Genomic DNA, 25852 nt, shown 5'->3' on the forward strand with positions numbered 1-25852 from the left:
ATTAATACGCAGCTGCTTAATTTTTAAAAATTGCTAAACAATTTGCAACTGGTTTTGTTTATTCTTTTCCTGTTTTTGTTTTCTGGGAACACAATTACTGTGATTTATTTTCTTTTTTTTTTGTCCTAGGTGATTAGCATACTTAACATATATGTATGTGTGTGTGTGTGTGTGTGTGTGTGTGTTTGCGGTTCTATCGTTTCATATAAATTGGTCAATGTCAATATATTATATATTAGATGTACTATATATATGTTATGTATATGTATCTTATAGCTCATTCCGTGGGAGGGCAGCAGGTGGCATCTATATGGGCAATGATCCTTGGCTCTCTCTATCTATCACTCTAGACTCTATTCCAGTATGTAGAAGATCCAGTAGCCAAGATTGAACGCACAAAAGCTAATGGGAAATATCATGCGTGAATATTTGTCAATGATGTTGACGTCCTTAATCTTTGGTATTGTCGCTCTAATGGCCGAGGCGCTTTTCTTTAGCGCATGCATCATGCGCGGACGTGCCGAGACACCTGTAAGTAAATCCCATTTTAAATTCAATACAAATTTTCGATGATGATCTAGCTTACCCCTTTGGCCACGATGCCGCAGCTGACTGCGACCTGTGCCATAGTTGCGTGTGATGCGAAAGCTTGGAGGAAATTTGGCCAAATCCATGGTCTCGGTGCCAATGGAGCCGAGCGTCACATTGTAGTTACCTTTCCGCAACGAAGGTATAGGACTCATGCGCACATCCTGCAGCTCAATAATGTCTTCAGTGGTTGAACACGTTTCGGATTTTTCCAGTTTGCCTGCAAGTAAACAAAACGAATTATGAAAAATCGAAATTAAATATTTAAGAAATAAGTACAAAAGTTTATAGCATAGAAAACATAAAATATAAAATAAAATGGGCAACAAATATAAAACAGTTTTTGATCAATTTATCGAATCAAAATTAAATGCATTAATAATCGTTAATTTCTTAGTCACCGATCTTATGGCGATCGCAATCCTTTAGCTTTTTAATCTTCTTCTTGGCCCGCTTGCCCCAGTACGTGTAATTGACGGCGGCGTATTCGAGGAGTGCGGCAAAGACAAAGACAAAGCACATCACCAGATAGATATCAATGGCCTTGACGTAGGAGATGCGCGGCAAGGAGCTGCGCACTCCGGTGCTTATCGTGGTCATGGTGAGCACCGTGGTGATGCCCAAGGCGACGCGAGCACTGGTCGCCTCGTGATTGATCCAGAAGGAGACCCACGAGAGCATCACAATCAGAATGCTGGGCAAATAGGTTTGGAATACAAAGTAGCCAATGTTGCGCTGCAGCTTAAAGGACAACGACAGCCGCTGATAGACGCCAGTGGCCAAGCGCTCCTTTCTGTCGTTCGTCTCATAGCCAATTATAGTAAACTGTGGCAGTTCCGCGTCCTCCACGCCACGCACTGGCGTCGGCTTCCAGTACATGACCACATCGCTTACCGTGTAGCCATCTAGAGAGTAAAGTTACAACAAATTGTTGGCAATGCTTGAACACTTGAGCACTCACAGCTTTCAATCTCCACGGTGCAGTTCTGCGAATCGAGCGGATAATAATGCAAATCCATCATGCAGGCGAGAGTTGTGGTGAAACGCATGCCATAGGTAACGGCGCCATCACCACCCAGACGCACCAGCTTGTTGCGCTCGGTGACGTCGTGTAGGAAACTGAAATCAAATAGAATTATGCACTCACTCAATTAATTAATTGAAAATGCTGTGCGCAGAACTCACCTGTTCTTATCGTTGGCGAAAAATGTATCTGGCACCCAAATCTTTTCAGCAAAATCTCCCGATAGCGTCAGCACATCGTTGACGCCATCGTCGTCTGCATCGGAATCATAGTACGGCCCATAGATGTTAAAGGCCAAGCGCTCATCGCGCCAATATTGATTCAAATACATGGTTATAGTATAGTCCTGTTAATTACTCATTCTATATATATATATCTATATTTTTCTATATATTGCTACTCACCATATTGACTTCAGATATGGCATCGAAGCTAGCTATGGTCAAATCCATGCCCACATGTAATGGCTCGCCGCCAAAATTGGGCCGCAGGCGTATATCATAGCCCTGTAGTATTTTTGAGATCGTCTGCGTAACATTCTCCAAACGTCCTGCGAGCATTTCTTTTCGCTTGCAGCTGCAAGTGCCACAAAGAAAATAAATAGAAATAAAATATATATAAAAGAAATATATAACATGCTGATAGAAAACTAAAAACGTTATGAGCTGACAACAAATAGACAAAAGTTGTTGTAGAATGGAAAATTCACAGATTTGGGCTATGCACTTTATTTATTTCATTAATTTAGCGTAAAGCTAATGCATCATTTAAATGATGCAATAAATAAATAAATAGTTTCAACGCTGAAAATTATTTACACTAAATATTTCTATATATTATATAGGTCACAGAAATTTATAACTGAACTGACTGACAAATTAGTGTCGGCAAAACTCAAAACGCAGTTAATTTGGGCTTACATTGAAATTAGATATTTCAACAATATGTATATATTTTAGTACACAGTAGTAAAAAGTGAGTATAATATTTTTCTGTAGAATTAGCTAATTGATGTGAGTTAAAATAAGCTACTCAATTAAGTTTAACTACGAAAAGCAAATACAGCTGGTGAGTGAGTTCGATTTAATTTCTGCAGAATCACGTCTATTTCTATATTTAATATGAAACTTAACAGATAACTATTGATGCATGGATTCCTATGAATTTCTGTATAATCGTAATGGAGCTGCAGTCTAGGCGAGCTCAGAGGTTATTGCACTATTTACGAATTTGCTATTTAATACGTACCGCACCGGTGTTAATTGAGCGCTCAGTACACAGAGCAGCAGCCCAAAAGAGGCCGCCAGTTTCCAAAAATTCGTCATTATATATAGATTAGATATAGTAAATTGTCAAAATGTTGACAATTGGCTATTGTGTGTTATCGTTGTTTGTTAATAAAAAAAGACTCAACTCGTTGGCATTGTTTGTGCTGTGCTTTGATTGTCACTAACATGCCGACTGACAGACCAAGACACTCGCCCGCTCCTTCTCGCTGCTCCTGCGCTGCTCTCCAACTTTAGCTGCTGTTTGAGTTGAATTCAAGTGAACCGAACCGAAGTAAGCAAAAAAGTGATAAAAGGCGCATGCACACACACACACACACACACACACACATGAGTGTACATAAGTGTGCATGTGTGTGTGTGTGTATACACATATGCAGTTCTGTTTGCCTTTTGTGTGTTTGACCCATTTTTTGCATTGGCAAATGGCACTGAGGCGTTCAGAACGAACTGCATCGATACTAAAGGCATGCAAAAAAAAAAAGCATCTTTGTTTATAGACTGCGTTTGAGACTTGACATTGCATTTTAACTATAAGACACACACACACTAATTCACACTCACACTTAGACGCGCACATGCAGCTAATTGATTAGCAAAAACAAAAAAGAAAAACAACAAAAAGTCGAACCCCGTCAACGTCAATAAGGCGAACGAAAAGTAAGAAACTCTCGTTAAGCTCATTCACTTTTTTTCTTTTTAGCTGCGGCTGCTGCTTCCGCTCCCGTCGTCGTCCTGCCAATTGCGCTACACACATGCAACTGTAACTGTAACTGTAACTGTAACTCTGTTGTTACTGTCGCTGTCGCTTGTCAATGTAACTGTATCTCAAACTCAAACTCAAACTCAATCTCAAACTCAAGCTCATTGCTCTGCGTACGCTGCCTGGATGGGAGATCCTGTGTGTCCTGTGTGTGCTGCGTGCTTAGCTAACGAATGATTACTGTTAACGTTCGTCTGCTTCGGCTGCTGCGACAGTGACAGCGACAGCGATAGCGACAGCGACAACGACAGCGCTGCCTGCTCTAATTGTTGCCAAGAAAGCGAGAGGGAGACTAAGCAAGCAAAGCGTGCTAGGCGTATGGGCGTTAATTTTTTGGTCCTGCGCATTTACTGAGGCTGCAGCCCACCAGCAGCAGCAGCAGCAGCAGCAGCAGCTTCCATTCAGAGAATCACGAGGTGTCAATGCTGATGCTGAAGCTGTAGCTGAAGCTGTGGCGCCATCTATAGTACAGCTGCACAACTTAAGCTGCAATCCAAATAGCCAAAAGGGCAAGCCAAAGTCAATTGAGTCTACCCCAATCAACTTGCAAACTGCAATTTTAATCCCAAATGTGTTTAAGTTGAGCTTGTAGCTAATTGGCAGCTACAGTCAGCAGCAGCATCGGCAGCAGCAGCAGCATCGGCAGCAGCATCAGCTGTTTGCTTAATGGGTTGGGCAGCAAGCAAAGCTTGGCGAGCGAGCTTTTGTAACCTATACACAGCTTCCAAAAGTTTTTACGCAATCGCTTTGTATCTTTGTATGCTGTGGGCTCATGTATATGTGTGTGTCTTTGTGTGTGTTAGTGGTGCTCGCCCATTCAGAAGGTCCATTGAAAAACAATTGCGTATTCACTGGTCCGCGCTCTGTCTGCGCTCAGCTTAAGCTTTTATTGTCACACACACACACACACACACACACACTGATACACGCACACTAGAGAGATAGGCACAGTGTGGAAGCCAAATGAGCTTACATATGTAAGCATTTGCGTTTGGGCCAAACCGAGAGTAGAAATTTTTTTTGGCTGCAGAGTCAGCAGAGGCGGCAGCAGCAGCAGCGGCAGTGGCAGCGGCAGCAGCGGCGGCAGACTAAGCGAACTGTAATTCTAAAGCAATGCCACACTTTTCGTAGTACGAAGCACGGAAGCAGACGTTCCGAGCTGAAGGCGTCTCTTCAGCACACACACACACACGTACATCAATATGTACATCACGCTTGCTTTCAACAAATAACAACTATATACACATATATATATGTCTCTACTAGTTGTATATAGAAATCTCCGAATCTTCGAGCTACTTATAGTCCCAGTTCAGTTCAGTTCAGTTCAGTCCAGTCAAGAATTATTTATTGTAGTTTGTTTGTTTTGTATTTTTTTTTCAAAGTTTCGGAAAAGTGTCTGTGCAAAAAAAACGCCTTAAAAATCGCAGCTTAACTAACCTACAGCAATAATAGCAATAGCAATTAAACAAAATTAACTAAATCTAAATAAAAAGCATTAACTCATTATACGGGACGGAACGGAACGCAGCAGCCACAAACTGGCGAAACGCTGGCGTTTCAGCAACAACAACAACAAAAGTGTTAACGTTGGCTGGAACTGAAATTCGCTATAAAATGTTGGCTTAAAACTCCAAATTCATAATACGTATGTATACGTTTACATACATACATTGTGTGCTGGCATTAACACACACTTGCACACACACATACACACACACACACACACACACACACACTGAAATATATAATAAGCGCGCATGCTCTCAGCATTTCCATCTATTGTGGTCGCCTCTGCGAAAAAGCTATCATCATATTGTTATCAGCAGCAGCGCCCAATAAAAAGTTGTTAAATAATTAAGCATTACAAAAAATAAGTAAATTAAGAATTGCATGCGTGCATTCGCTTGCGTTCATTCATTCCTCGATTCATTCATTCTTGCGCTTTATCGAAGACTTATAATTAATTGCTGTGTTCCAAGTGCCGCTGCGAACACAAACGCGAACGTGACCTGTGGGTGTTTCCCACGCCGACACGCACACAAGCACACGCAGACTAAGAGTCAAACAGCAAGCCCATGCACACATATACAAGCTCGCGCGCGCGTGTGTGTGTGTGTGTGTGTGTGTGTGTAAGCAGCGCTTGGAGCTGAGCGCATAACAAAAAGCAAAAGTTAAACAGTTTATTGTGTATTTGCAAATTGTTTAAGCGCCGCATGTGCATCAAATCTAATTAAATATCAATTAATTGCGGCGGCGCTGATAAGTATGCTATGTGAAAATTGGCAACAGGCTGAGGCAAGCCCCAAACGCACTTCAGAGAGCGCACATAGCGCACCAAGCAGGCTTAGGGGCTGAAAAGCGCTGACATTAGCGCAGAAAAATTAAAACTAATGCGAGCTAAACTACTCAAGCATATGTATGGAAGCACACACATATGTGTGTGTGTGTGTGGGTTGTAGTGTGACGCCTAGGCGTATGCAACAGTTTCTTGCTTACAACTAAAACTAAAACTTTTGCATATTTTTTTTTTTTACTTTCAGCTCCTCTACTCCCCCCAACTTTAACGCGTTATGGATGGCAGGCTCAAGCAAAATTAACTATATATAATATAAATTTTTAAAACTCCCACACGCGTGCACACTGCTGTGTACACACAGACATACACACACACAGACAACATCACACACACAAACAGACAGACCGTTAAACCAAACAGCAAGTGTGTAACAAGTGTTAAACGCGGCCCCCTCGTTCGCATATAGTTCTATATATATATATAGATATATATAGAAATTGTCAGTGTCAAGTCTCATTAGCTCAGAAGTTTTATCATGTTATCATTGCAAGTTATTGTTAAATCATAATAGTGCATAAACAATTTCGAGCAACGCGCATTCTATTGCGTGAGCACATACATTTGTGTGTGTGATTGTGTGTGTGTGCGCGTGTGTGTGCGCTTAACAATGATGTACATGAATAAATGTACAACAGGCCTTACTCTGAATGCGACACCTACGCAACGCGCGGCGCATTAAAGTGCGAGCAGCAGCAGCGACAATTCCAATCAGTCCAGAGGTCACACGCACGCGCTAAAATCCAATAAGAAACAGAGACAGAAACATTTACACACAGCCTCAACCACAACAACAACAACAACAACAGCAGCAGCAGCAGCAGCAGCAGCAAGAAGAAGAAGCAGCACAAGTGAGCCAGCAGCAGCAGCAGCGCAGCAGCAGCGCCAAGTGCGTGCGTGTGCGTGTGTCTGTGTCTGTGTCGACTGAGCTTTGGTGTTGGTGGTGCGTGTGTCTGTGTGTGTGTGAACGTGCGTCGGCGTCTATGTGCGGCAATGTATTGGCTACCCTTGCCGTTCTGCCCCCTGGTGTGCCTGCTATGCTTGTGTAAGTAATTCCACTTTCAATCTCTCTTACATCAGCCCTTACATCATTCACTCATTCATTCAGTCATTCCAACATCACAGACTCGCACACATGCCAGCTGCGTACTTATCAATGAAAATTTCTATGGCTTGGTTACCCGAGCCAGCCAGGCAATCAACTTTTAAGCACACACATCTCAAATATCATTCAGCCAGAAGAAGAAGAGGAGAAAAAAAAATTCCTGCGAAGCAACTATTGCAATTTATTTACATTACACATATTTTTGCTCCCACTATAATCTTCTCATATGTGCGCCACCTGTTAGTTAGTTAACTGGCCCCATGCGTCTCTAGAGACCGAGAAAAAGAAAAACAAAATGCAAACTATTCAAGCCACACAAGGCTGCAGTGCTTGGGCACTAAAAACTTTCAATGCCGCTTAGTGCAGCTTAACTAGCACTCAAAGCGTTGCTTGCTTAATTAATTGCAGCTTAGGAGCTTGCTACCAGTATTTAAATACCGTTAGCTAAGCTTCTTACTTTTGAGCAGCAGTTAAATTTTTTTTCTCTTCATTGCATTTGAACATCAAGTTCATTATGCAATTTCTGCAGCTTGAAATTTCTGCTTTTAGATTTTTGAAACAACTAATGTTTACCCATGTATTGCAAATATTTAAGAGCTAAGCTTAATTCACTTACTTAAGTCATAAGCAAAGAATTTAAATGCTGCTTTTAATTTATATTTTCATTTCTATATTTATATTAATTAGCTGCTAAGCTACTCCAACTTAGTTTTAATCAATTCAAACTGAGCTTTGAGCTACTCAAGCAGCCTAAATGAATTCAGTCTAAGGATTTCTGAACCAATTAAAATTTAATTTAATTTCTTATAACAAAATAAATAATGAAAATGTTCGACTTACAGTATTGAGATTCGGCGATTTGAACCACGGTACGGCAGCTCAAAGTGCCGGCAGCAATAGGAAGGTCGCTGCAGGATCTGAGGAAGGACGTCCGCTCAATTTGCAGCATAGGGCACAGACGCGTTCGGCGAACGGCAACAAGCAGCTAAACAACGCCCACCAAGTGCATGGCGATGATTTAGCGGATGAGCTGCAGCATAAGGAGCATAAGGAGCACGAGCATGACCAGGACTATATCACGGGCTCCGAGTATCCACCGCATCGAGCATCGCATGAACACGATCCGGATCATTTTGATGACAAGCATTACAGCCAGGTGTTTACATTGGATCCGCTGGTGCCGCTGAAGCCCAATCTTGGAGCAGGAGTGGTGGCCAATCCGAGTGCCGCCGGCGATACGCCAAAGTTTCGCAACGCTGCTCAAGGCGGGCGCGGAGATCTCTACGGCGTGCGTGAGTCCGACCGGCAGACGAATGCGCGTGGACGCGATGGCTTCATAGCCGGCGCCAACAACAAGCAGAAGAGCTTTCGCCCGTTGCTAGTGCGCGTCGTGCAAGACGATCCCGGCCAGCTGGCGGAGGCCAATGTCCACGACGCGAGCATAAACAGTGGCTGCCACAACACCTGCGAGGAGAAGCAGTGGCAATGCGGCAACTGCCAGTGCATTGAGGAGCACGGCAGATGCAATCGCGAGGTGCAGTGCACCGATGGCAGCGATGAGAACGGCTGCGAAATTATGGACGACATGATGTCGAAGCTGCAAAAGGAGTGCGAGCAAAGCGGCTTGCATGTTATGTGTCCGAAGACGTATCGCTGCATCAACAAGGAGTGGCTCTGCGACGGAGATGACGACTGCGGCGACTACTCAGACGAAACGCACTGCGGCGCCAGGACAAACTGCACGGAGGATCAATTTGAGTGCAACAATGGCTTCTGCATACCGCGTCAGTGGCTGTGCGATGGCGAGAACGACTGCAAGGACTTCTCGGACGAGGTGCATTGCAATCGCAGCAGCTGCACGGACGAGCATTTCACTTGCAACGATGGCTACTGCATCTCATTGGCTTTTCGGTGCGACGGCGAGCGCGACTGCGATGACAATTCTGACGAGCTCAAGTGCCCGGCGGTCATAAACAGCTGTCCGGAGGGCGAGTTCAAGTGTCGCGGTGGCTTGGGTGGCGCCGGCGGTCCGAGCGGCCAGTGCATTCTCAATCGATTCCGTTGCGATGGTGACAACGACTGCGGCGATTGGAGCGATGAGGAAAATTGCCAGCAGAAGCCATCACAGTGCACAAGCAGCGATTTTAAATGCGCCGATGGCAGCTGCATACCCAAGCGTTGGAAATGCGACAAGGAGCAGGACTGCGATGGTGGCGAAGACGAGAACGACTGCGGCAATATGAGTCCCGAACATCCCTTGACCTGTGGTCCCGACGAATTCACTTGCCACAATGGCCGCTGCATTTTGGTGAGTAGCAAATTTGATTATTAGATTTTAATAAAAAAACTTGCCACTTTGTAGCGCACCTGGCTATGCGATGGTTATCCTGATTGTTCATCGGCCGAGGACGAGGTGGATTGTCACCTGCAGTGCGATCCTGGCCAATTTTTATGTCCCGCGAAAAGAAATTTTACCAATCTAAAGTAAGTTGTGTATACATGGGACACCAACTTGTTGATCGATCTATCGATACTTTTAATATTAACAGTGCTGTTCTGTCACGAAACTTAAAAAAGATCGAAAGCACGAAAGACATTACAGCGATAGTAAAGAAGCCAAAGAACTATCGAAAAGCACGAAAGCAGATGCAACACTATGCAACACTGTAACTGATGCTTTAAATTGCCAACTTGGCGCAATACGTGCATTCGCAATTAACTCAAAATTATATTTACAGAATCTGCGTGCACCAAAAACATGTTTGCGATGGCCAAAACGACTGTCCCTTTGGCGAAGACGAGGTCAACTGTCCCGTGGAGCAAAAGTGCACCGAGCCGCGCCAGTGTGAACAGCTGTGCATTAAGACGGCGCAGGGCAAGGATGAGTGCGCTTGTCGCCTGGGCTATCTCATGCACGAGAACAAACGCAAGTGAGTTGCAGATTGAAGCAGCAGCGCTTCATCATAAATTTATATATATATATATTGTTATTGTTGTTGCTCCAGCTGCACCGACATTGATGAATGCCAGTATCTGACCAACCCGGTTTGCTCGCAGAAGTGCCACAATACCCTCGGCTCATTTGTGTGCTCCTGCGAACTGGGTTATATACTTCGACCGGACTTGCGCACATGCAAGGCGCTGGGCGGTGCCATGACGCTGCTCGTGGCCAATCGTTGGGATATACGTCGAGTTACGTTGAGCAACAATCGGTATATGGCGATTGTGAAAGGCTTGCACAATGCCATCGCCCTTGACTTTCATTACCGCAAGGGCTTGTTGTTTTGGTCCGACGTGTCCACCGATGTCATCAAGATGGTTTATGTGAACGGAACACGCGTGCGCGATGTCATCAAGTGGGGCTTGGAGTCGCCCACCGGCATTGCAGTGGACTGGGTACATGACCTGCTGTTCTGGACGGATTCAGGCACGCGACGCGTTGAGGTATCCAATTTCCAAGGAAATCTGCGCACTGTCATTGCCTCTAGCGATTTGGATAAGCCGCGTGCTATTGTTATACATCCTGGCGAGGCGTTGGCCTTCTGGAGTGACTGGGGACCCAATCCAAAGATTGAGCGCGCTCACATGGACGGCTCGCAGCGACAGGTGATCATATCGAAGGGCGTCACTTGGCCCAATGGCCTGGCCATTGACTTTCCCAATGGCAAGCTTTATTGGGCCGATGCTAAGCAGCACGCCATCGAATGCTCCAACCTGGATGGCAGCGAGCGCACCAAAGTGCTCAGCACTCATTTGCCTCATCCTTTTGCGCTGACCATATTCGAGGACACCATGTACTGGACAGACTGGAATACGAAGACTGTCTCGGCAGCGAATAAAATCAGTGGCAAAGGCTTCCGCTCCGTGCACGAAAACTTTCACTTTCCCATGGACATACATGCCTATCACCCGGCACGCCAACCCGACTATCCAGACCGATGTACTAAGGACAGACGTGGCCTACGTGGTGGCTGTTCGCATCTATGTCTTCCGAACAAAACCTCACGCCGCTGCGGCTGTCCCATTGGTCTGTCCCTCAAGGATGATGGCAAGACCTGCAAGAGCGCACCCGATAAGCTGGTGCTGGTCGCGCGCCACAAGGACATACGCCTACGTCAGTTGAACAGCAAGCCCACAGGACCCAACGAGGTGGACATGATTGTGCCGCTGGACAATTTGAAGCATGCAGTTGCTTTGGACTGGTGCAGCGAAACGGACTTTATCTATTGGACAGATGTCGAGCGTAGCTCCATTAATAAGGCTCATTTAAATGGCAGCTATCAGCAGCGTGTGGTGCACTCGAATTTAGTATCACCTGTTGGCCTGGCGCTCGACTGGATTACGGACAAATTGTACTGGACAGATCCATCTACAAACCGCATTGAAGTGGCCACAACAAATGGCAAAATGCGCACGCTGCTCGTTTGGGAGAAATTGGATAAACCACGCGACATAGTTGTGAATCCCATTGGTAACTAATCCTTTATATCTCTCTCTCACTCACACTCATGTTTACCTTTTAATCAATAGAGGGCTTGATGTTCTGGTCGGACTGGGGACAAGAGGCTTTGATAGAACGTGCCAACATGGATGGCCAAAGCCGCGTCATCATTGCCTCCAAGAAACTCATCTGGCCCAATGGCCTGGCCATTGATTATGATCAGTCGAAACTGTACTTTGTGGATGGCGGCACCAAGACGCTGGAGAATATGAACTTTGATGGCAGCAATCGCAAAGTTATCATCAGTAAGTGCCGCATACGGAATGAAGGTGGCCACACTCGAGTCTAACTTTGCTTTTGTAACCCACAGGTGGACTTGGTCATCCGTTTGGGCTGGATGTAAGCGGCGGCCGTGTATTCTGGACCGACTGGGACAATCGCTCCGCCATGAGCGCGGATAAGCTGACGGGCAAGAATGTGGCGACCGTAATAGCCAACAGCAGTGATCTCATGGACATACGCGTCTTTCATCGCCAGCGCAGGCGCGTCTACAATGCCTGCGATAAGTTCAATGGCGGCTGCTCCCATCTGTGTCTGCTCAATCCCACCAGCTTCACCTGCGCCTGTGCAGTGGGCGTGCAGCTGAAGGACGATCGTCGCACCTGCTCCGAAGGACCCAGCAAGTATATTATATTTGCGCATCGTATTGACATACGCCAAATCTCGCTGGACTTTGATCATCTGATTGATGTGGTGCTGCCATTGCCGCCAATTTCCAATGCTGTTGCCTTGGATGTGGATCAGCAGACGGGCTATATCTATTGGTCGGACACCATCGAGAATGTCATAATGAGCTCCAGTCCGGATGGTCTGCATGTGAACAAGGTCATTGGCGAGAGTCTGGAGAATCCCGATGGCTTGGTGGTGGACTCTATAGGGCGCTCGCTCTATTGGGCCGATGCGGGCAGACACACCATCGAAGTGGCCGATCTGCAGGGCAATAATCGACATGTGATTGCCTACAAGGATCTGGAATCGCCGCGCGGCTTGGCGCTGGACTATGAAGCGGGTCTGCTCTTCTGGACCGATTGGGGTCATTATCGCAAAATTGAGCGCTCCCATTTGGACGGCAACGAACGGTCACGCATTGTTACCGCCAGCTTGGGCTGGCCCAATGGTCTAGTGCTGGACTTGAAGGCTAAGCGCATCTACTGGGTGGACGCACGCCTGAAGACCATTGATTCCTGCGACTACACTGGCAATCAGCGCAACCTAATCCTCTCCTCACTGCAGCATCCTTATGCGCTGGCGCTCACCGAGCAAAACATCTACTGGACCGATTGGAAGTCGAAGGCCTTGCACAGCGCCGAGCGACGCAATACGAGCTCCAAGCGCAATGTCATGACCAACATTGATGGCCTTATGGACATCAAGGTGATCACCAAGCGTCGCGTGCAAAACGAAAACGTCTGTGGCCGCAACAATGGTGGCTGCTCCCATCTCTGTCTGCGCAATCCCACGGGCTACAGCTGTCAATGTCCCATTGGTCTGAAGCTGCGCGAGAACAGCACCACCGAATGTCAATCTCTACCAGAGGTAAGCGCTAGCCGTCATCTAATAAAATCATAAACTACTTACTAATGTTTTTTTTTAATGCAGGACTATTTACTGATTGCGCTGCGCTCGGGCATTGGCATGATCTCATTGAACAGCGGCGACTTCATGGATGTGGTGCTGCCCATTGCCGGAGTACACGGCGCTGTTGTGCTCGACTATCACTATCGCAAGAATCTTTTATACTTTGCTGATGTGAATCTCGATGTCATACGCCGCGTTAATTTGCTCAACTTTACGGACAGCAAAGTCATAGTGAGCACGGATCTGTTGACACCCAATGGCATTGCTGTGGATTGGGTTGCCGATAACATCTACTGGTCGGATACGGATCGCAAGCTGATCGAAGTGGCACGCACGGACGGCACTTGCCGCAAAAAGTTGATTACCGAAGACTTAGGAGATCCTCGCTCAATTATTGTGCATCCAGCCAAGGCGTAAGTTGATTAGTCAATATGTTATAACCAATTCTATAGTGTGGCATTTTAGTTACCTCTTTTGGTCGGACTGGAGCACACCCTCGAAGATCGAACGCAGTTTATTAGATGGCAGCAATCGCACAGCCATTGTCACCTCCGGCATTGGCTTTCCCACTGGACTAACCATCGATTTTACGTAAGCTCAACACTAATTCTTACTCAAGCTTAAGCTTAGCCAACTTTTGCCTCTTGCAGCAATCGGCGACTGCTTTGGGCAGACGCCCTGGAGGACAACATAGGTCAGGTGGATTTTAGCGGCAAGCGGCGTCTTACGCTGGTGCCCTATGCTCCACATCCCTTCGGCCTGACAATGGTAAGTCTGCCTTAGCTGCAGCCTATGCCACAATTAATTGACTTAACCTTTTACAGTTTGAGAACAACATCTACTGGACGGATTGGTACAACAAGTCGGTTTATCGCTCGCAGCGCACGCCGCGTGTGGGTTACGGTTATCCATTCGAGGTGCGGGATGCGCTTAGTGGCGCGCTGGACATTCGCTCTGTATCGGCCTCACGTCAAGCCAAGAGCTGGAACCAATGCGCGCAGGATAATGGCGGCTGCTCCCATTTATGTTTCTATCGTGGCTCGGACTACGTTTGCGCTTGTCCAGATCGCGCCGAGAAGAACGGTGGTGCCTGCTATGCGAGACCTAAAGTCTATGTGATGGCTCGACCGGACAACGATCTGCCGGAGTACTCTGATGAGCTAACCGATGATCCCAGCGCGAGCGATAATCCAGACAGCGGCGGTGCCTATGACGATGATCTCAAGATGAAGGAGGACAACCAGCGGGAATTCTTTGTGCTCGTCGCTCTCGGCGTCGTCCTGGTCATGGTCGTCATCATAGTGCTTGTCATATTCAGTTAGTCATAGACATAAGTGCAGTTCCAAAAATATTACTATACATTATTTCTTATTTGTTTGCAGTGCTCGCTGTGAATACGAATCGCAAAAAGTCGAAACGCAATTCACGTGGCTCCAGTCGATCCGTACTGACCTTTTCCAATCCCAACTACAATGTTGATGGCACACCGATGGAGCCCAAGACGAACATATGGAAGCGTTTTAAATATGACAAATCGCACGTAGGTAGTCAATCCCCCTATCAACGAGCTACAAACTCCCAAATCAAATACTAAAGTCATATTCAACTTAGGAGCGCGCCGGAGTGTACGAGGAGCGAAGTCTAACCACGGAGACCGCTTCGTCCAGCCTGTTTGTGCCAACGCCCTCTCCGATGGCATCGCCCTCAACGAAAACTATTCAACTAACAACGTTATCGACTATAACATAAATGCAGAAACCGTTACATAAGCGTCGCGCACACACACACAAACAAAAATGAAGTAACTTCATACACACACACAGACACACACACACAAATTCAGATAAATATTTTACTACGTAATGCCCTAAAAATATGAATTTTGCTACAAGAGAAAATCAGTTGATGATTAGATATTGATAAGGCTAAAGACTATGTTGATTAAGCGCATGTTGAAGTTGATGTTGAAATTGAAATTGAAGCTGAAGTTGAAGTTGACGTTGAAAGTTGATGTTGATAATGTATGTATGTATGTGTATAGATTACTAAAGCTGTTGCCTACAGCCATTTTGTCGGTCGGGATCTGGCAAATGAAGTTGGGGTCTCGGCTTCAGCTTCTTGTTGATAATTTGCTGGTCCCCCGTCTTGTTTGATGGCTGGGCAATTGCATTAGCTGGATTGAAACAGAGACGTGGTTATTATTATGTGTAATGGATTTGCGTAAACTTAATGTCAACCATTTTAGCCGTTATAATACTTGCCCCAGCCCCTTGAAAAAAAAACCAAAGACAAGCTAAAGAACAATTCCAAAATTCTCCTTTTGGAAAAAGAGGTAAAGTGCCTAAAACTTTCACTGCTTTACATACATATACATATGTATTCACTAAGTTCTAAACTATAAAAAAACAAAACAAAAACAATCTTATCAAACCAAATACAACGAACATTAATTGCAAGTTTTAAAACAAATTCTGACTAAAGCCGTCCTATTCGGTGATAGCATTGACTACATACATCAAAAACAACAACAACAAATACTAAATAGCAACAAATTACCAATACATACAAGCATATACTGTTCTATTCTTCGCCTTAAGCTCTCGACGACACACTGTTGTCGTCACGCTCTAATCAATGAACTTGGTATATGTGTATGTATATAACTTATTCGCTCTTGTGCAAGCTCAGCCATAGTTCCTACAACATAAATTGAGCATCCGAAAAGTTGTGCATGTTAAGCATTTCAATTTTGAAAAATGTCATTAGCATTTCATTGAAATTTCTCATGCTAAGTAGCTGGCACTGAAACACACACACACCCCCACACACACACACAAACACTGCAGGTATTATCTCGAGCTATAAATCGTTGTATCTTTAATTGTAATATAGTTATAAAATTCATTTAGTTAGTGTGACTGCGAAGGCTTTGCAGACAAGAAATCGCAAATGTTTGTATGCAATGCTCTCAAAGTCTGATTTTATTTCTTCTGCTGCGCAAGAAATAAAGCGTAATATTTTGAATTCACCATTTAAAACCGTTAACCACTGAGTGTTGGAACCGATAGAGAAACTAGTACAAAATGTTGCATGAACGAACATAAACTCTGATAATAGTCAGTGTTGCCTTTTGGGTTGTTGCATGCGAATGAATGAAAGAAACGAGAAATGGTAATCAAAAAAGCTATAACTGAGTTGCAGATCGCCGATCAACGCTTTGTTGTTTATCAGGCGGGGTCAAACCCACTCTCCAAGAATTTTTCTAAAAACCGAAAGACGAATTATACATTTAAAATGAAATGAAACATTTTGCATAATGTACAAATGGCCTGTTATAGCTTTTAAATCAAGTTCAGGTATACAAAAAAAACAAATGAATCCTTTTTAATTTTGGCTCTAAGCTACTCCATCCCCCCGCCTGCCAGAGAACTGTTTAAATTGGCAGCACTGAATCCTCAAGCAGCAAAAAGGAATAAAACAAAAAATTAAAATTCAACTGAAAAACAAAAAAATGGTAAAACGAAAGCAACTAAAATCGAAGAACAAAATACACTATAACAAAGAAAACTGGGTTTTAATATTATTCCATATTTTTGACATATGGAACTTTTCAATATAACAAAACAAAAAAAATAACTAGCAATTGGGATTTTAATCAAAATCAGCGAATGTGGAATTGAAGGGTGTTTCGGAAATCAAAATAACAAAAGCAAAATACAAATATCTACAAACTACAAATACAAAAATACTTTTCGATTTGCACAGCTTTGATTGTTAGTCTTAGTAATTAATCGGTTATATAACTTACGTATGCGTAATATGTATGTACATAATATAAAAAAAAAAACAAAAAAAGCAAAGCAAATTATATATCTATATGTATGTTTATATCTATATATATATATATACATATATGCAAATATGTCTTATATGTATACTATACTATATAACATAAAGTGAATTATTTTTGTTTGTATTGAAAATATTAACTAAAATGTTAATGCATCTAACAGCTGCACTGATAACGACAAACAAAACAAAGAAAGAAAAAAAAACTTGAAAAAGAAAAACCACAAAAAAAATAACATACCAAAAACAAAACAAGTCAAATTGTGTGTAGTATATATAACAAAAACAAAATTGTATGTACTGTACGTAACCCCCAATCCTCCAAAACAAAACAAAAATGTCGCAAATAAATAAATAAATAACAACTAACAATCACAAGTTTTTCTGATGAGCACTAACTAGATATGTAATAATTATCATTTTAAATTTTTGTTTATAGCAAAACAAACAACAAAAGCATGTTGAGAAAATTTATTGTAGCCTGTAGTGAAGTTCGATTGAGTGTGAACCAAGCTGGCCGTGGAGCTGGAGCGTAAGGACAGCAGCGTGCTGTTGTCGTGCTGGAGGAGCTGGACTGTTCATGAACTCTATAAACTATATAGACGACGGCATCACTTGCCACTCTCATATGCAATGGGCTTGGTTATCTTTGGGAGACATTCGCTAGGGCTATGAATACCAAGAGGACCAAGCAATTACTGATCAAGACGGCTCAGAAAACCAAGCAGGCATCTCCGACTAAGGAGCAGCTGGCATAAGGTACCAGTACTATCTTAAAAACACAAACTATTTTATGTTTCAATGTTTAAAATCAACACACAACCTGGTAAGGTTCCAAAACAAATTAATTGAGTTTTATTTTTGGAACAAGCAATTGCAATTCGAATTTAAAATGTATTCAAATAGAGAACAAATTTAACTTGCGAATTGATTTTCTTTTCTATTCCAAGCAAAAACAAACAACAAAAATATGATAATGGAGTTGTATTAAGGATTTGTCAATTACACATTACACATTTGTAACTGGTGGCGTGCTCAATAAAAATAAAGCATAAACTGTAGTTAATATTATTAAAATAACTTATCATTAACTATTTTTCATTTCAAGGCAGCCGAACTGGGCGAGGGCTCAACACTGACTGACGACTGGCGAGCGCACTACTACAATCGGAATTCGAACTTAACCGAGTTCGAATCTGCTCTGAGCGCCGCACTTCGAACTCAAGCTGCTCGAGACTGGACGAAGGCTCACGACGGACGACTGGCGACCGCACTACTACAATCGAAATTCGAACTTAGCTGAATTCGAATCTGCTCTGAGCGGTGCTGTTCGAGCTAAAGCTGCTCGAGAGAAAAGTTGAGAGCCAGAGACTATCGCTTGGCACCTCTCGACTGTCGCTTCGGTTTGTATTGTTCTTTATTTTGAATACCTACAAGTCAATGGATTGGCATGCGTTGCAACAATAACAAATTGGACTAGGACAACAAGAACACATGCTTGACATATTCCAATCATTGACGGCGCGCACATGAGAACGATTTGCAAAGGAAGGCCAAAACGGTGAGTACCAAAACCGATGAAAAACAACAATAAATTTGTGAATATCTTCTGCATGGATGTAGGTAACTTGATCCGTGGACTTAGGTCTGCCTGTATGCCTGATAGGAGGGCGCGGCGCAGCACTTGAGCACCTTGCGATAGACCTCCTGGGCTGGGCGCAGAGTGCGCCAATAGTTGGGCGCACAGCGTATGATCCTGGCCAGATAGTCCTTGAACACATCGTAGGTGGGATAGACGAAACGCTCGCAGTGACACTTGTGATGATGACGACACTCCGGATCGGCTACCCAGTCTCGTGGCAAAGGACTCGTCGCATGCTGATAATGCGGATTATGATGGTTCTGACCACGCAGAGCGACGGCGCTTCTGTACACGACATAGACATAGACATAGACAGTTAGTTCAATTTGAATTATTTGGCTTGGACTGTGCTGCACTTACTCGAGACCCTTTTGCAGCAGCTCCTGCACCCCCTTGGTGTAGATGACGTTGTCGAAGTGATTGCAGCGATTCGTGCGGTCCAGCGTATACAAATACCAGGTGGGCATGAGGCCGAAGCGCACGCCGGTCATGACGCGCTCGGCGCAGTCCTTGCGCTCATGCCAGTTGTGCTCCAGCCAAAGCACAACCGAAAGGAATATCTAAAATATAAGTTAATATGCATATTTTTAGAAATAGCCGAACGGGTGTACCTCAATTTCCGAGTTGACGCTCAGATAGCAATTGTTGAGCACATGCACCAGCTCCTGCTCGCTAAAGTCCAGAAAGGATGCAGAGCTAACAATGCAAAGATAAACACGCGAGATGCGCGTCAGCATCAATTCACGCAATATCTTGGCCTGCGGATGGCGACGCGCCTCCAAGTAGACCTTGTAGGCGGTGTCCTCGTTGAAGAACTCCATCTTCTCCAGCGATGCCCAGAGCTGGCGCAGCAGCTCCGGTATCTGCAGCACCTCGTCAGCCACCATGCGCACCAGCGCCGTCTCCTGGGTGTCCGCAGGCTCCGATTCGGACTCCGACTCGGGCCGCATGCCAATCATGGGCAGCTTCTCGATGAAGCGCTTCGCTGCATACAACTTGGCATAGTTCTGCAGCACACACTTGAAGGAGCGATAGCGCTCGTTGCCTGTGATGATGCCCGCCTCGGCGAGCGTTTGGGTGCGCAGCACCAGCATCAGATTCTCGGAGACACGCTCGATGGCGGAGGTGGAGCGCTCCGCCTCCTTTTTGGCATTCAACAGCTCCATGACAATGTGCTTGGCATCGCCGTCGCCCTCCTCGCCCAGGCGCATCAGCAGCTTGGCGAATTCCGAGCGCTGCAGCACGGAGACCAAGCTATTGAAGCAATCGTTGCTGGAGATGGCGCCCGAGGGCAAACTGAACGAGGAGCTTGCTGTGGGCTCCTCGCTGTCGCTCATGGTCAGCGTCTGTTCGCTGACGCTACTAATGACGCTGACGCTAACGCTGGTGCTGACGCTCACACTGGCGCCACCTGTCGACTGCAGCTGGCGGTCGCCAATGGGAGATTCGTGTATAAACTCAAACAGATCGTCGTCACTGCTCAGCTCGTCGATGGTCGACGCAGTGGCCGGTGCGCTTATCAGAGTCTTTTCGTCGTCCGTTGTGGGCCCCATGTCGGGGTCCTTGCCCATGTCCATGGTGTGCAAATGATTGTGTAACAATTGTCTCAATAGTAAACGTGTTAAAAGTTTAACCAACCAACGGTGCTTGCTCACTAAATTCGACTGGAATTTAAGTTTCGATGTTGTTACTCACTAAACTACTTGCTATATATATGTATATAAATATATATATATATGTATAAATATATATATATAGCATATGTTACTGATTAGAATTCTAATATCTATATATAAAGCCATGCCTACCAAGTTTTTATATATAATTTTTATTGTTTACTATTGGTAAACAAAGTTTTTGTCAAACTTGTAGACAAAGTGTGCATCAAAGTTGGTTGCGTCCAACCTCAGCCCTCGCCTATGTGCTTAGCTCTTTTACTTTGTTAATAATTCTATTTTGTTGCTTTTAAATGCTTACTGTAGTGCAGTTTGCTTTTAATTTAATTATAAATAGTAAACTTTAGATTAGCGAATACTTAAGGTTTTTTTTCATGCAAAAAAAAATTTTATTAGCTTAAAAGTCCCATAAATTCACATAACTGTAAAAAATGGCAATCAATATATATCAAGTTTATATAAATTATATTTGTTAAGCTACCTTAGTGAGCGCCAGTTAAGCCGCTGCTAAAGCTGGACTCACTCATATGGAACTGTATGAGGATAATTAGATATGTCGTTGTAGCTCCCACAATCTAAAATAAGGGTTAGAGCATATATAAAATATTAGAGCAAGTTGGGCCAGCATACCGTATAAATTAATGTGCAGTCAACATTAAAGAATCCAGCGGCACTAAAATTCAAACGTTGATGCAGCAGCTGCAGCGAGAACTGTGTAATCTAAATGAAATATATATATTCATATATAGGTTTTATTTAAAATAAAGAACTCAAGAAATTTAAGAAAATATTAAAATGTAGTATTATTCGATTTTAAAAGCAGTTACTTTTATCTTGAATGTGAAAGTTAAATATGAATTGGGTAAAACTAAACGTTTGCTGATATAGCGCAGGTAAATATGACGAATTTACAAATAAGTATGTATATGTTGAATACATCATTTAATTCGCTACCTCAGACATAGAATTGTACGAATTGAAATAAAACTAAATGCAAATCAACATTGATTTTTAAGTCATAACTTGGATAAAATACATTCTATTGATTAACTGTTTAGTGTTTTATGCTCGTATTGAAGCTAGCAACATAGTGGCAAATTACATTTTTGATTTAAATGCAGTTTAATTAGGAGGCTTCCCACAAGTATAAGAAGGCATGAGATTCTGAAATCCTCACGCTCAGTTAGAGCTAAGCAAAAAACAAATTGTTTCGATTGTTTACTGGTATTTTGCTCATAGCTTAACTAAATACATTTGAAACCAAACAAATTTATACTCAACAGTCACGACAAACTTATATAGTATATAGCTTTATCGATTTGTTATGCCTATTTTGTATATATATAGACTCACCAGTGCATTTTGACTTTCGTTTTGTAGATTGACGCGTATGTGATGCAAGCTCAGAGCCAGGCGTGTGGTCTGTAAGTGGAAAGCTTGCTTTAAGGACATGCCTAAGCTGACTTAGACCTCGATACTTACACAGTAAGCGGCGCGCTCGCAAATCAAAGCCAAGGCCAGAACATTGCCCACATGAGGCGTGGACCAAACTGCGCTGCCGATAATTTGCAAAAAGTCCTGCGGCGAGGCAGCGAATTGGCGAAAGTTGAGGAATATCCAATAGCAATTGGAGGTGATGGCCAGAAAGTCGTTGCCCAGATTCATAAGCATGGACAGGCCAAAGCAACGATTCAGCAGCGAGACCAACAGCCAGAGCCGCTGATAAAGTTGCCTGGCGGCCATCAGACGCTGCAGACTGCGCTGCTGCGCAGCCAACGCATCCCTGTCCAGCTGCTGGACAATGTACTTGCAGTCGCAGCTGTGCTCGCCGCCTGGCAGCGTCTCGTTCAGCTGCAGCGACTGCAGCAGACGCAACAGCAGATCCAGACGCTGGCGCACCAGCAGCACGGCCGTAAAGATTTGAAAGTAGCGCACGCCGCAGACGAGCAGCGGCAGTAGATAGGCCAGCCAGTACATGGGAAAGGTGTGATCTGTGCCCAGCATCTTGGTAATCAGTATGAAGCCCTGGCTGAGCACATAGCCCGCCAGCATCCAGGCAGCGCGCTGGGTCATGCGACGACGCAACTGCTCGTTGTTCACTTCGATGTGCAGCAGACGCGCAAACTCGCGGTCCAGCTCCTGCAGCTGGGTGAAGAAGCTGCTCTGGGCGCGACGCTGCCACAGCGCTTCGAGCAGTGCCATGACATGCGCCACGCGTATGCCCACCAGCTGTATATAGTCCACCGTATGGCCAATGTTGCCCGTCACGCTGGAGTCCTCGCGCATCAGATGATCCGCATTGAACAGGCCGTAAGCCAGGAATACGCTCGAGCCCAACAGCACCAGCCAGCCATAGAGCTCCAGCCAGCGGCAGCGCTGCAGCTGCCTTGTGCTCTCATTGAGGCGCCACGGCCACAGGTTGCACAACTGGCAGATACGATGCAACGGCGCCAGTGCCTCCAAAGCGTCCATGTTGCGATATCAAACTAAAGCGCAAACAAACAAATTTGACAATAAATAGGCCCAATCCGATAAGCTTATCAGTTAATTGCAGTTTAATTGACAACATCCAAACAACTGCGGCTAATGGCTTTCAATTATTTATAACTTGCCCTTTATTTGAATTATATAAATATTATATTATTGTTCTTACTTTAAAGCTGCTCGGCTTACGCGATATATATAAGTATCTCTTGGATTTCAACTGGCAACTGGCTGTACTAGTTTTAAAAGCAGCAGCTAAGAAAGTCAACTTCAGCTGTCAAGTCATCAATCATTATCAATATTAATTAATTAATTTCATTTGTCGAGGCAGCTTAAGTGCTGACAATGCATAAATCAAACGCTGAATGTGCAGTTTGTCAGAGATAAAACAAGGTGAGTCCAATCTAAAAGCAAATACACGACATAGAAAGAGATAGAAAGGGCGAGAGAGAGAGAGAGAGAGGCAGAGCAAGTAATTCAAAGCTTGCTAAGTTTGTACGAAGCTGAAGCCGAAAGCTAACGAATTTTGCTGCGATTTGGCGGCAAAAGGAAAGCGAATTTGCAGCTAAAACGGCTAGCTTAGCTTTTTAATAGCTAAATAAGTCGCCAAGCTAACGTTTTGTATATACGCGTATTATTCATTTTGTTCTATCGCTGAGTTACTACTTTGCAAAGCTTGAAACTCAAATCAAAACTAGTTTGCAGCTCTAGTTTCTTAGTCATAACTTGGTCCTCATGCAACCAATTGCTAAACTGTAAACTGTTTTATGCTTAAGATGATGCTTACAATAAAGTTGCATCATTACATTTTGAATTTTACAACTTTTCATTTTAGGCCATTAAACGTGATGAATTTTGTCAAAAAATCTAATCTCTTGGATTTTAAAAATTTAAATGCAGATCGATAGAGTTTCGTCCTGTGAATATGGTAAACCAAATTTTTGAAAATCCTACCTAATCCTGCCGAAATATAGCCAGTTTTCTGCAGGGCTTTGCATGTGCTTGTCAGCCCTTTAAACTATGCAGCGGATTCTGTACGAATCAAGTGCATCTGTGCAACTGAAAGTATGCAACAATTTAGCAGTTGCTTTGCAAGAGCCAATCCTGAAAGGAAATTAGTCATAACTCCGCTGTATCCTGCCGCATTTACTAGTAATGCGCACAATCTGAAATCATTTTGTTGCTAGCAATGCAATAAAAACAACTTTTCTATTTGTTGTACATATTTAATACTAATTTTATTCAATTTAAAATTACTTTTATGTCATTTTCTTTGAATTTTGTTATAATTTTTGTTGTTGGTTGATTTACTTATGGTTTTTACTGGGTTTTTCGTTTCAAATGTTTGTTTTTTGTTTGTTTATTTTTATGAGAGTGAGTTACTCGCTGCGATTGAAACGAGTTTGCTATGCTATTTACGAATGTGTTGTTGTATCTGAAATGCGTTTGCATTTCGTCGTATCCACATCGAAATTCAAAATTGTTGCCCACCCACATTTGGTTTGCTATTCGCTCCCCATTGTGTGTGTGATTCTTTTTAATAATATTAATTACTTTTATAATATATATTCTTTTGTTTTTTGTTTTTTTTTTTTGCTTTTAATTTTAAATTGTATTTATTTTGAGTGGTTATGGGAAAATGTATATTAAATGCATGTAAATTTCGCTTAATGTTTTCATATTTATATGTATGTATCTATGTATTTGGTTTTTGTTTACTGAAATCGCCTATATGCTTATATATGTATACACGTATATGCAATTATATATATGTATATGAAAGTTTTGGTATTAGCTATGTAATTCTTTATAGATGTATTTGAGCTTTAAGTATTACTCTTGTTTGGTTTTCGGTTCTTGTGCGTTAAGTTTCCCATTAATAATAAGTATGATTCGTAAGTAGTCGGTAATTGGTGTTTCGCCTGTTACGCGGTAATCAGTTGCATTGCTTGCACTTACAGACATAATTCCATTATGTTTGATGTTTGTTTTTTTTTCTTTCTAAATATTCAGTTGGCTGCGCTTTCATTCATTTATCAAGATAAATGTTCACTTATAATTATACAACTTAGTTGAAACATTCAATAAATAATGCTGTAGTTTATGAAAAGTACATAAAATATGATCTTATGCTTAACTAAATATCAATGGATAAAACAATTAGATATACGCATATATATAATATGCATATATGATATTTGTATTTAAGATTTGCTTTTTGCTTTAAATTTGTTTTTCTTTTTTTATATTTGCCTTTCATTTTTAGCAATTACTAAAAGCTACACAAGTACTTGATTTAACGGAATTTGATTCGCCTTTTAAATATGCGCGTTTACTAAAGAGAGAGAGAGACCACTCTCTTGTCGTCGTGTCCTGTTGGTTTAGCAGAGATGAGAGAGCCCAAGGGCTCGATCACGCATAAGTTTGTGTGTGTGTGCTTGTTTATATGCATACTGGAATTGTTTCAACAATTTATGTATGTGTTATTTTATATGCTGCATTTGCTTTTGGTCTTTGACAACAGTTTATCGTTTTACTTTTGCTTTTGCTTTTTGTTTTACGTTTACTGTTCATTGAGCCGCTCATTAGTTCCATTCATAGTTCATTGCTGGCTGATAGTCGCTGGAATTGCATTGCATGTTTGCCAAAAATGTATGATTACCATATAAAACTTTGAAATACTTTGAATTTGGTGGGTTAGTATACATATATTTATAGATATACGTTGGTGTATATCTTAAAAAATGGTTCTTATCTTGTAAGTGTAAACGTTTTCATATTTTTTTGTTTTTCAACTGCTAAATGCGTTTTACTTTTCATTTTTATATATAGATTACTTTTCATTTGGATGTTTTTTTGTGGAATTTTTATCTGGTCTCAGGCGAACCATTTACGACAAATATCTCTTGGTTTCATTTATATATATATTTTGTAGCTATGACATATATATGTATGTAAATTATTATAATTACTATCAAGTATTCTTTTTTTGTTTTGTAA

The 25852-nt window shown here is 42.9% G+C and overlaps 4 protein-coding genes across 12 annotated transcripts; 1 reads left to right on the forward strand and 3 right to left on the reverse strand.

The window, feature by feature from the left end:
- Positions 1–147: 147 nt before the first annotated feature.
- LOC108606496 (gamma-aminobutyric acid receptor subunit beta-like) lies at positions 148–7978 on the reverse strand. 6 transcript variants are annotated; one of them, XM_017996659.1, is made up of 8 exons: positions 7963–7978; positions 2861–3138; positions 2017–2188; positions 1774–1958; positions 1550–1707; positions 990–1493; positions 587–808; positions 354–529 (listed from the first exon to the last, which is right to left on the reverse strand). In XM_017996659.1, the coding sequence occupies exons 2-8, from the start codon at positions 2935–2937 to the stop codon at positions 354–356; spliced, it is 1494 nt and encodes a 497-aa protein (XP_017852148.1). In that variant the 5' UTR covers positions 2938–3138; positions 7963–7978. The 6 variants fall into 6 exon arrangements, with proteins under 6 accessions (XP_017852149.1, XP_017852148.1, XP_017852144.1 ...); XM_017996655.1 differs by lacking the exon at positions 7963–7978 and adding an exon at positions 3779–3827; XM_017996658.1 differs by lacking the exon at positions 7963–7978 and adding an exon at positions 3530–3824 and having other exon boundaries at positions 2861–3135.
- On the forward strand, positions 6915–17059 carry LOC108606495 (low-density lipoprotein receptor-related protein 4). 4 transcript variants are annotated; one of them, XM_017996651.2, is made up of 14 exons: positions 6915–7062; positions 7965–9430; positions 9485–9606; positions 9672–9788; positions 9861–10052; positions 10128–11593; positions 11653–11868; positions 11934–13159; positions 13223–13614; positions 13667–13792; positions 13852–13969; positions 14026–14518; positions 14584–14745; positions 14813–17059. In XM_017996651.2, the coding sequence occupies exons 1-14, from the start codon at positions 7011–7013 to the stop codon at positions 14968–14970; spliced, it is 6306 nt and encodes a 2101-aa protein (XP_017852140.1). In that variant the 5' UTR covers positions 6915–7010; the 3' UTR covers positions 14971–17059. The 4 variants fall into 4 exon arrangements, with proteins under 4 accessions (XP_017852140.1, XP_017852141.1, XP_017852142.1 ...); XM_017996652.2 differs by having other exon boundaries at positions 14584–14741; XM_017996653.2 differs by lacking the exon at positions 9672–9788.
- Positions 17060–18430: 1371 nt separating this feature from the next.
- LOC108605776 lies at positions 18431–20409 on the reverse strand. Its single transcript, XM_017995579.2, has 3 exons — positions 19304–20409; positions 19053–19252; positions 18431–18977 (listed from the first exon to the last, which is right to left on the reverse strand). Exons 1-3 carry the CDS (start codon positions 20267–20269, stop codon positions 18692–18694), a joined length of 1452 nt encoding a protein of 483 aa, XP_017851068.1. The 5' UTR covers positions 20270–20409; the 3' UTR covers positions 18431–18691.
- Positions 20410–21684: 1275 nt separating this feature from the next.
- LOC108606029 (putative gustatory receptor 2a) lies at positions 21685–22890 on the reverse strand. Its single transcript, XM_017995856.2, has one exon. It carries the CDS (start codon positions 22838–22840, stop codon positions 21833–21835), a length of 1008 nt encoding a protein of 335 aa, XP_017851345.1. The 5' UTR covers positions 22841–22890; the 3' UTR covers positions 21685–21832.
- Positions 22891–25852: the final 2962 nt, after the last annotated feature.

Source organism: Drosophila busckii, chromosome X (assembly GCF_011750605.1).
Source record: "Drosophila busckii strain San Diego stock center, stock number 13000-0081.31 chromosome X, ASM1175060v1, whole genome shotgun sequence".
In the NCBI taxonomy this organism is placed as follows: domain Eukaryota; kingdom Metazoa; phylum Arthropoda; class Insecta; order Diptera; family Drosophilidae; genus Drosophila; species Drosophila busckii.